General features: G+C 45.3%; 1 protein-coding gene across 4 annotated transcripts in view; it reads left to right on the top strand.

Annotated features, from left to right (window-relative positions):
- Nucleotides 1-1,304: 1,304 nt before the first annotated feature.
- The window catches only part of LOC147627158 (uncharacterized), a 96,885-nt gene continuing 86,551 nt past the window's right edge, over nucleotides 1,305-11,638 (top strand). For 3 of the 4 annotated variants that reach the window (XR_015268448.1, XR_015268447.1, XR_015268449.1), the window contains exons 1-2: nucleotides 1,305-1,926; nucleotides 2,030-2,273. Coding sequence is in view for 1 of the 4 variants with exons in the window: in XM_086815780.1 (XP_086671906.1) it covers nucleotides 5,488-6,126 (639 nt within the window). In the remaining 3 variants the exon portion in view is untranslated. Of the gene's footprint in view, nucleotides 1,927-2,029; nucleotides 2,274-2,569; nucleotides 10,921-11,638 lie in introns of those variants that run through there. The other variant, XM_086815780.1, reaches the window with a different exon arrangement.

Below are 11,638 nucleotides of genomic sequence, written 5' to 3'. Positions count from 1 at the left end.
GAAAGATTGGTTTCCTTAATGCCTGCTATTTTGGAGCAATGGAGAATGCATGAGAAAAAATGGTACAATTATGCCACAATCTTTCAAGTCCAGTTTATGATGCATTTGCTGGCTGATGTTTTGGTTGAATTGAATAAATTAAATGTAAAATTTCAGAGGGAGAACATGGATGTTACTATGATTGGAGTCTACTTGGATTTGACATTTGAGAAGCTCACTAAAAGGTATATATCTTATGAGGGCCAATTTGGTGCTGGTTCAAAACAACTTACAAAGTTTTTGAACATGTCAAAAGATGGGAATATGTTATATGTTGATTCTAATGGGTTTACTCATAAGCATGTGCTACACTTTGTGCCAGTTCCAAAATTAGCTCCAAAAAAGAAACGAGACAGAGCAGTAAGTGATTCAGAAGAGGAGGATGCAACTCTTGATCTCAATGTACTGCCTCATGATGCTGGAAGTGCAAGTGGTTCCCTCGCTGAATGTATTTGCATTGGAAGGACATTTGTACAAGATGTTTTGAATGCTCTAAATAATAGGTTTCTTGATCTTGGGGTTTTCAACTCGGTCAAGCTATTTAATCCCTCTGCCTATCCTTCAGATGTAATTGAAAGGGATAAAAGGACTGAAGAATGGTTAGAGAGGCTTATTGGCAAGCTTAATGTTGATGATTCAATAATTGACATTAGGAAATGTTTGGGTGAACGGGAGGATTTTGTTGGCATGCTGTACAGGGTTGCTAGGAGTAGAGGTATGCATGATGCTTGGGCAATTTGCAGCAACACAAAGACTTGGTGGGACACATTTCTAGGACTGATGCATTTATGGCAAGCAAGCATAGTAATTCTAGCGACCGAGTACAGCATCATGTGAGCGAGGTTTCTCTCGACAAAATGACATAAAGAGTAGCTTGAGAAGTAGCACGTGTCTGGAGACGCTTGATGCATTGATGTTGTTATCACTTAATGCAAGTGATGCATCACAAGTTTGTTGGAAAGATGTTTTTGATATTTGGTTACAAGGAAAAAAGAGGAGGGCGATGCCATTAGAGTGATTTGTTCACTCAATAGTCAAAGGCCTAATTTTGGCAAGTTGGACATGCAAGGCATCTTGACTGGACAGCATGTAGATTGATTGTTTAATTACATACAGTTTTTTAGTTTTTAAAAAAGCTTTTCATTTTGATAAATTGCTTGCCATTTGAATAACATGATTTTGAAAATTCATGTCATATGAAAAGCAGTTTGAAAAAGTGTATGTCACTTGAAATTTTAAGTAACCCGTCAAATTTAGGCCCTGGTTGTGAATGTTGCAAGGTGTACGAATCCGGAGGATGGCGCGATGGGCGACGTGCGTACCTTAATAAAAGCTGCAGGCTTTTCCAGCATAAAGGGCCAAGATGATTGGAGTTCGATATTGACGCAGGTCAATTTGTCAAGGTCATCGCTCAGCTTTCTCCGTGATTTCTCACACCCAAGCTCGCATTACTCACAGGTCACACCCTAGGAAGGTATTCCAAGAAAAAACAGCCTTGTGAAAGCAAATAGAACCTTGAGTATTGCCGTAGTTAGCGTGCTTGTTTATATAACTTCGTTGCTCGTAGCCCCGCCCACCCTCATCCTCACCTGTCATCATCTGTTAATTATCGAAACCCTCTTGCTGCTCTGCAACTCGACATGGAGCTGACCTCCTCTCTAGTGCCCCCCGAATCATGGCAGGATCGCTTACTCCCATGGCTTCTCCGCAGCCCAAATGCAGTGCCTTGAAGCCATCTTCGACACCTTCATTCCTTCCATCTGCTGTGTCGAAGCCTCTGATACTGACGCTCTGCGAGAGAACAGCGAGGCGTGCTGTAAGAGAAACCAAGATGAACCGCGTGTCTTCTACGAGCTTTCAGCCTCTCAAGCGGGGGTTCCCTCCTATGTAATGCGTTTTATGTGCCCAACTAAGCCGTTTTTTTTCCCCTTTTGCGAAGTAATTAGTGTGACGGGACACATTTTTGTGGGTGTGCTGGCCTCATGTACAGTAAATTGAAGCCTAATCTCCTCCGAGTAGCAAAAGCTGGGTCTTGTGGTTGCTGTCTTCTCGTGTTGGAACATATCTTCCGTGTGGTCGAGGCAGTTTCTGCGGTAAGGCTCCTTTTCTGAGAAGCTTCACTGAGATCCCGTTACCAGAAAGGGAGAAGCTGCTGGTGACAGCCTGGTCGCATAGCCCTTACTCGGGTGTTCAATGCCTTTAAGGTCTTCGCAATTTACAGCTATTACACTAAGGTAAGACTGCAGCTCAGTACCGATGTTCGTTTTTGCAGTTGTTGTTGGGTTATTCTTACTTAACAACTTACGTTGTCGGTGTAGTTGTTGTATATGTTTGTTTGCTAAGTTTGGTAAAATAGGAGACTTTGTACATTAATTTTGTTACCGTAAGAATTGAGATCATTGCAGTACAATTATGTGACCTGAAAACTAAAGAAAGCACCACTTTGTAGAATATTTCTTTACTTTGAAAGCTATCATATATAGGTCCTCTTGTGCTTACTTATCTAGGTGCGATTCTACTAACTTTTTAGTGGACGGAGAGCAAGTGGACAAGCATGGCCTCAACTTGGCATGGAATGCAATTGGGTATTGCAGACCAGATCCATCAACACTTGAGCACAGGAGAGAGACTGAGACAGCAGCAACAAGAAGGCCATTGAAAGGAAGAGTGTTTGATGCGGAATGCAATTGGGTATTGCAGACCAGATCCATCAACACTTGAGCACAGGAGAGAGGCTGAGACAGCAGCAACAAGAAGGCCATTGAAAGGAAGAGTGTTTGATGCGGAATTATTAAGGGCAGGCTTGTTGAGATATCGAGCTCATCTAGTGAGGCGGTGAACACTGATGATCCGCCTTACACCAATGGCATGGTTGGTGAGATCATGTGACAGCCATTCTAGAGACTGGCATAGTTATAGCGCCAGCTCATTTAGTTGGGTTCACACTATAGAGAACCCTAGTATGTATTTGGTTGAGTACCTTTTCATATTGTGTGCACTCTTATCTTTGTATATGGTGTGTTGAGTGTTGTGTGAAGAAGAAGAAGTTTTTCAGCCTCTCACCTTGTGTGCTCTTTTAGGGTTTTGTGAGTGTGTGTGCTTGCAAGAACTCAAGCTCTCTTCTCCCCTGTATCTTTTCATGGTATCAGAGCTTGGTTCATGCTAAGGGCTGAGCTGCAAGCAAGAGAAGCACAGGAAGAAGCGGTACGAGGGTAAGAGCTTCAACTACTCTTCCCTATTTGTATTGGCGACTACACCCTTGTCGGGAGCTCTACGGGAGGCACCGACAAATGATCTCTGATTGAGGAGCTTTCTTTACGGGAGTAAAGCTATAGGACAAGTATACTGTCTTATCGGACTAAATTTTTCGGGTCAAAAACGCGTTTCGGGTGCGTTAGGACCTCTGTTTTTCAGAAAGTAGGTAATTTCGAGCACTGCGACGAGTAAGTCATTGATTCTCTGCAGAACTCTGTTTTAAGAATTGCAAGAAGACAGATTGGTTGTACAGACATTGTGTGTGCTGCAAGGAGGTCAACAGTTGCCATTGGGTGTATGTATGCACATTGAGATCACTGGTTGTGACATTTGAGTGTAGTACAGTACCGTTGCAAAAAATACAGCAGTTTGTGCAGGACAAACCAGAGTGCTGTTCTGGTAATTTTGTGTGTCTGGCAAGATGTCAAATGATGGCATAAACCAGATTGTTGCTGAGAAGCTTAATAAGAATAACTTCCATGCTTGGAGGTTCGGGTTGACAAATTTTCGGATGGGAAACGGTTATTGGGACTACATAGAAGGTGAGCATGAAGAGGCATCGGAGATACCGGAGATCAATCCGATTGATGCAGATGTGAAAGAGTTCAAGGGTTGGAACCAAGGAGCCAGAAAAGTTATGTATTGGCTCTCTATCAGTATACATGACACCATGATTGGGCACATACAGGATGCCAAGTCTCCCAAGGAGACGTGGGACACCTTGGTAAAACTCTATGAAACGAATACCAAGGCTCGAAAGATACAGTTGAAGAATGAACTTCATATTGTGGAGAAAAAGAGTATGTCTGTGAATGACTATGCATTGAAGATCAAGGGTATTGTGTGTGGAATCCCTTGCATCTATTGGCGTTTCAGTAGATGATGATGATAAGGTGGAAGTCTGTTTACGTGGTCTCGGGCCACAATACAAGGTGTTCAAGACGTCTATTCAGACTTCGGAAAACATTCCCAATTTCACAGATTTGGTGTCTATGTTGATTATAGAAGAGAAGAGCTTGGGTGAAGATCAACAGTCTTCACAAAACAAAAACAGTTTAGAGCAACAGGCCTTCTACACAAGTTCAGGAAGAGGATGAGGTAGAGGAAGTCGTGGATGCGGCCAAGGAGGTGGCTGAACAGGTAATCAGAATTATGGCCAGCGGCGGCAGCAACAACAACAATCCCAGAATTCACAACAACAATAACACGCAGGTGGAAGAGGTCAATTTAGAGGCAGGGGGAGTCAAAGAGGTCATGGAAATAGACAAAGGCAGTATAATGATACACGTGGATGCTTTTATTGTGGTAAGCTTGGACATGTGCAGGCAGATTGTTATAAGAAGCAGGCTGACATGCAAAATGGGAAATTGCAGCAAAACAACTATGCATCGTCGAGTAGAAACAATGAGGATAATGAAAGGTTGTTTGTTATGCAGCATTTGAACCCCTTAGTATGCCTGACATTTCTGCAGGGCATTCTCATGTTGATGGAGAGTCTAGTGGCTCAGAGATGAGCTTTGATGAGGATATTGGGATACCAGCTTGAAAACACCTGGTGTAAAGAAGGCTATGGAAGCCATGAATGCAAAGCTGCGAAGATCTGGGAGAGTGAAGAATCCTGTGTAGAGGTTTACCTATGATGGTTATGTGGCACATCACTATGCATACATGGCAAAAGTTGTACAGGTTATAGAGCCCACATGCATTGATGAGGCTGTTGGAAATGTGTGTTGGGAGAAAGCTATGGATGAGGAGATGGATGCACTATATGGAAATGAGACTTGGGATTTAGTGCAATTGCCTAAAGGCAAGAAAGCCATTAGATGCAAGTGGGTGTACAAAGTAAAACATAACAGTGATGGAAGCATAAGCAAGTACAAGGCTAGATTAGTAGCCAAAGGATATGCGCAGACATATGGCATTGATTATGAGGAAACTTTGCCAAGATGGCAACAGTGAGAGTTGTGATAGTAGTGGCTGCGTCAAAGCAGTGGTCTTTAGATCAGTTGGATGTAAAGAATGCATTCTTGCATGGGGATTTACAGGAAGAGGTGTATATGTTACAGCCACCTGGTTATGAGGATGTGAGTAACCCCGAGCATGTTTGCAGGTTGAAGAAAGCTGCAGGTGCTGAATTAGGGTTTTCAGGTGCTGAATTAGGTTTGAGAGAACGGGTTTTCTTTGCTTTTGTACATGGATTTAGATGACCCGGCTGCGGCTGTTGATGGCATGGCTACCAATAGCCTTAACATGGATCTTATTGAGGAGATGATTGAGAAGGATGTGGGTTATGCTTCACATGCCTTGAAGCAACAAAAACGTCAAAGGCTTGATGTTGATGCAAGCTATACTCCGGTGAATGTTGGAGAGAATGCAGAGGAAAGCTCTCAGGTACCTTCTCCGGAGTTTGCACGTTTGCTGCAGATCACTGGTGAGCTTCTGCAAGAATATGTGAAGGTAAATAGCGTGCAAATGGCTGCAATAGATAATGGTGGTGTGGTTGATGTATGCATGGAGACTCCTTTGTTGCTACAACAGCTAGCAGATTTTCATGATCGTGTTGCTATCTTCTTCTTTACTGGGCAATTCCGTTGTTGCCTCGTCTTAGAGCATGGTTGGGCCGCTTGGAATCGCCTGAGGCACTTGAGGAGATTTATGATGGTCCGAGAGGCTTTTATGAAATACTTTTTCGCACTTCGTAAGCCCGTAGGGCAGTCTTGGAGCAGGTGCCACTCTTTTTGGATGGGCAGTTGGTTCATGTGGTTCCGTGGAAGCCTATGGCAGAGTACCAAGATATGGTGCGCCAAGCTTGCCCAGTTTGGGTTGAAGTGAAACAATTCCCACCAATGTTTTGGCGTGTTTTACCAGGTCTCATGTGAGATATCGGTGATGTCTTGGTGGTGCCTCGAATGACATCTAGAAACCGAAATCGTCTATGCATGTTGTGGGATACTAGGAGACCTAGGCCAACACATTTGCGTGTCAATATGGCTGGGCTGCAACCTTTAATGTATGAATTGAGGTGGGATACATTTGCTGGCCACTGTTTCAAATGTGGTGAGATGGGCCACTTTGTCTCCGAATGTCCTAAGAAAGAACAAGTTGTTGCTACCAAGGATATCGTTGATGGGCAGTTGCCCGTGGAAGATGAGCATGATGCTCCTTTACATGATGCCCAGCACATGGATGTACATGTGGATGTTTAGAATGAGGTTGAGTAGTCATGGGTGGAAATACGTGGTAAAAAGACACGATTTGTTGCCTCGCGGGAGGATTTCTCAGATGCTGTTTGGCGGGGGCCTTTGCGTACTCATCAGGGGCCCTTACATACATATGCTCGTCGCCCTTTGGGTTCAGGTGCCCAGCAACAGACCAGGATTGGGAGGCCAACTTTCTCAGGGTACAGGGCCTCTTGGGGTGGATAGAGTAGAACACTATCCTATTAGAAGTCGCCTAACAAAAGAAGCACAACAACAATTGTCTCGTGTTTGGTTCGAAGGGTGAGGTCATCTCGCCATGGGATGGTCATTACTCTTTGGCACGTGCTCGGGAACTCCAAGGGCAGTCTGAGATCACAAATACCATGTCTAAAATGCAATGCTTCAAAAGGTTCGTGATTTGGCAGATTGTCCTGGGCCTAGTACACGGCCTTGTTGATTCCTTTTCTGGGAAGGCTTATGAAAATTGTACAATGGAATGTAAAGGGTATTTCTTCGCGCCAAAAGCAGTTTAGGCTTTGGCGTACAACTTTTTGTCATGGTTGGGATGTTTTGTGTGCAGTTGAACATAAGCAGCATAAGTTGGCTGGCAAAGCCTATGTATATAAGGGGTTTCATGTTTTCTACAACGGACATTCTGCTTCGCAGTCAGGTGTTATGTTTGCTGTTCGTTCGCAGTTTCAGCCTTCTCTTGTGATTCAAGATGTTCATGGGAGATTTCTAGTGATACAGACTTCGCCTACTTCTTTGGCTCAATGGCGCCCGATCTCACTTATGGGTATTATGTATAAAATCTTTACAAAGATTTTTGCCAATCACTTTTGCAGAAGGTGCTTCCTACTCTTATTCATCCATATCAATATGGATTTGTGCATGGCAAGAATATTTTGCATAATATTCTTAATGTTCAAATTGGCATGGATTATGCCAAGGCAAAGAAGCAAGAGATTGTGATGGTGCAGTTGGATCTTGAAAAAGCTTTTGATCATGTGAGCTGGTTTTTCCTTTCTCAGTTAATGACAGCCATGGGCTTTGGTCCCAAAATGGCTAATTTGGTGCATTTACTTGGCTCTGGCTCTATCACGCGGATTATGCTCAATGGAGGACTTTCGGATGGTATTTTTCTCACCCGTTCTCTCCGGCAGGGCTGTCCTCTTAGCCCTCTTTTCTTTGCCATTGCCACTCATTCTATGTTATCTCGCCTAGATGCTATGGCATCGCATGGTGAAGTGGTTGGTTTGCATCTCCCTCATGGCAAGCAATTGGTTGCTCAAGCCCTTGCGGATGACACTTTTATGTTTCTCAGGGCCGAAAAAGCCAATATAGATCGAGCAATGGAAGCTTGGAATAATTTTGCATTGGCTTCTGGGTTGAAAATAAATTCAACAAAATCAGCCCTCATTGTATGCACAGAATTTGATCTTGAGGCATTAGGGTGGCAAGGCCGTGTGGTGCATACAGGAGACATTGTTCGTCATCTTGCGTATCCGGTGGGTGTGGATGTGGACCCCCAAGCACTTCTTGCTTGGATTTCTGCTCGGATCTCGGATAAATTTGTGTATTGGAAAGCTCAAGGGTGGCCTATGCACGTGAGGGTTAAGGTAGCTCAGGTTATTATGCTTAGCATGATTTCCTATTTTTTGCCTTTGCTACCTTGGACGCACAAATCTCTTCTCCGTTTGGTTGCTTCCATTCGGTTTATGCTGTGAAAGAGGCAAGGAAATATTATGGGTCAAACATGGATAGCTTGGAATCACATTACGACGCCCAAAAGAATGGGTGGGGCTGCTTTACTGGATGTCCGCTTGCATATGGTGGCGCGTAGGTGGGCGCTTTTTCAGGATATGTGTTTGCAGGAGCAGCCTTGGGTATTCATGGCTCGTGACTTGATTGAGTTGGAGGGATTGTCACATGGACGGACACGTGTGTAGGCTTCATGGTGGGACATTGTGAATACGGCTCATCCTGTCCGTATTCGCTCATCTCACATTTTATCTCATATTCTCCTTTCTTGGCATGAAGTTCTACTAGTGGCTCGGTGGGATCCTGGTCATGAAAGACTACTTTTGAACTCTTTGCAGTTCGAAACATTTGTGGAGTCGCGTGTCATTGTTTGGCCAGACAGAGATGCTTCACGCATACGACTCAACCGCATGGTCAGGTTAGGCTTGGTTAGAATCCGAGATGCTGTGATACGTGGTCGTGACAGGCCATATTCGTTTCGTCGTATTCGGCAGCACTTTAGGGTTCCTCGGACATTTCAGCCTCTATGGGTTGACATCATGCATGCAGTTGAGCCTTTTACTCCATTGCCTCGGCCATCTGCAGATCAGCCTTGGCTTGATTGGGCACTATGTAAATCTGGTGACTCGATATCACTTTCAGCTAACCAGGTCTATCATAAGCTCGTATCAGAGAAAGATTGGGTTTCAGCCAAGGCCAATAAGGTGTGGGGATTGCACAAGTCTAAATCATGGTGGTAGAAAACTCTTATGCGTGGTTGGCAGTCTAAACTCCCTTACCAAGGTAAGGTTTTCATTTGGAGGATGTTGGTGGGAGGGTTACCTACACGGGATCAGCTCAGCCGTCGTAAAATTACATTGGCTTCTTGCTTCTTCTGTACGACATGCACTAAAACAGTTATGCATCTGTTCATGAGTTGTCCAGTGGCCCGTCAGATTTGGTCTTTTGTCTCTCGCGTTTGGAAGGCAGTAGAGACGTCTACTGTTTCTGCTCATCAGTGGATATTTGGGATTTGTCCTCAAGTCATTACTTCGGACAGTCACCTTGTGATATTCCATTTCCTTAGATGGACAAGACTTTGGCATATTTGGACTACACGGAATGGGTTCATCTTTGATTCCTTGTTTGGAATACATGGGCACATTCTACGTATCCGCGGTTTGCTGCTTTGGCAGTTTTCTTCTCTTCTCTCAGCCCAGCTACTGGATGCAGATGTTATTTTGTTATGGTCTACGGCGGCTCGACTGGCTAATCTTTGATGCTTTTATCTGGGATGCTTATTTGGCTAGGAGGCTTTCTTATTAGTGTATAGGTTTGCATGGTCATGATCCTTTAGAGGATCTTTTGTGGGGTTTTTTTTTTTTTGGGGGCCATAGGTTCTGTGTGAGCCATGTGGCTGATGTACATTTTTACATATAATATAAAACACCATTTCACGAAAAAAAAGAGAGGTGGAGTCAGGTTACAGAGGAAGAGAGAGAGAGAGAGAGTATGTGTCTTATGATAAAATAGGTGCAAATCATATAAAAGCTAAATCAACTAACGTTACATGTTTTATGGACAATGCTACGATGCTGGGGCACTCGATCTACATTTATGAGGGAGTGATCAAGCACTATTTGTACGAGGTACTTCCTTGAGCATATTGTTTAAAGTCTTTAGTTAAATACTTGAGAGTTTGAGACAAATAATCTTTTGGTTCTAGTTTTTGTTCATTTTATAATGTACTTAATAAGCTTTTTGTTACCATGTAAAGCATAAAAGTAACCAATCCAGAAAATTCCCAAATGGTAACTCAAGTTTTGGACTTAGTTTTTTTTTTTTCCGAGAAAAGATCCTTTCATTAGTTATATAAAAAACACCCGTTGGGCTACAAAAAACCCTCTCCTGCTCATAAGAAAGCAGAGCAGAGATCCAATTAAGGCAGCTAGGGAGACTCTCCCTAGGTGCAAAAAAGTACAAATATCAGTACAAAGAACTGAGAGGCTATATCATACACTAGGAGGGGGGAAAAGCCAAACAGGTGGCCTGTAGTGCCAGCGGGGGGAACCCGCGTGTAGGCTATAGAAGGGGCCGCTGCGCCAAGTGGTGTGAAAGGCCTGGCACCGCAAGATCGCCTCATCCGAGTCGCCCCGGATGCGGTCATACTGTCCTCGCAGGGTGTGGATCAACTCCTCCCAAATCCCCCGAACAGTCTCTGCTGGTGGCTCTAGTCTCCCCTCAAAGGCCTCGAAACACCGGGCTCTCCAGGTGAACCAGATGGTGAGGCTGCTGAGGAGCTCCCATCGTAGATCCCTCTCGTGTGTCCAGCCGGCGGATGAGAAATCCGGTGAAGGAACAAGGCGAGGCTGGCCCCCTAATGAATCTGATGGCCTGGCTGTCCTGCTCCGTCTCATATCCCAGAGCAGGCCCTGACGAAGTCGACCAAGCAGCGGCACCCCATGTATACATGCCCTCTGGAGAGAAGGGGGCCAGAATGCGTAGCATCTGCAGCCAAATCTGCTGCGCTTGTGGACAGTCCCATAGGCAGTGTCTCTGTGTCTCCAAAGGGTGGCCGCATCGGACGCAGGCCGCCGGAAGACCACTGTAGACAAGCCAGGTGCCAACTGCAGAGCCCCTGTGGGCGACCAGCCACTGGAAAGTCGAGATCCTGCGTGCCTGTCGATTAGCCCAGAGCCTGGTCCAAATCCTCCAGGAACTCATGTGAGAGTCCTTGTAGCTGCCAATGCTCCGATGCAGCTGGAGAGACCATCCTCCTCGTCGTCAAAATATGTCTCCCCAACCGAACAGTGTACTGGAAAAAGGTGATCTCTGTGGCCTCGGGGGATGCATAAGGATCATGCCACTCGTACTCGCCAGGGTCCCACTGGAGCCGGGCCAAGGGGCGCGCAGCATATGCCCATATGCGCCAATCAGAGTCCACATCTGCAGGGTCTGGATCAATATGCCACTTCCGGGAAGCGGCGGCCACTATCCGTATCCTCTGAAAGATGCTCTCTGCAACCAAAGGCGACTCCGCCTCCACTCTTTGAAGTCTGCCCTCATCCTGGATCTCATAGTAGAGGCATCTACCATCCTCAGTGCAAGCTCTGACAGCAATCAGGATCTCCAATTGTGTAAAGGCTCCCATCCACCGTGGGGCCGCTGGCTCGAGAGGCGTGAACCACTCCTCTGTGAGTGCCTCCTGAATGTCATCCCTCATAATCAGCCCCCCTCTGAAGTGACTCAGCCTCTCCACCTGGATCAGGCCGAGAACCCAGCATATGACCTTGCTCTGTGCGTACCGCTGGGCTCCAGATGAGCGGCTGTCTGGCCCGCTCCTCATCACAAGTAGGAGGTCTTTGAGAAAGCCCCGGTCTCAGCAACTCCCAAGCTCGCAGGAT

This window comes from Cibotium barometz, chromosome 21, assembly GCF_041138505.1.
Source record: "Cibotium barometz isolate CiBa-2024 chromosome 21, ASM4113850v1, whole genome shotgun sequence".
Lineage (NCBI taxonomy): Eukaryota > Viridiplantae > Streptophyta > Polypodiopsida > Cyatheales > Cibotiaceae > Cibotium > Cibotium barometz.
The sequence above is the reverse complement of the archived record's forward strand: the minus strand, read 5'-3'. Positions and strand labels throughout refer to the sequence as shown.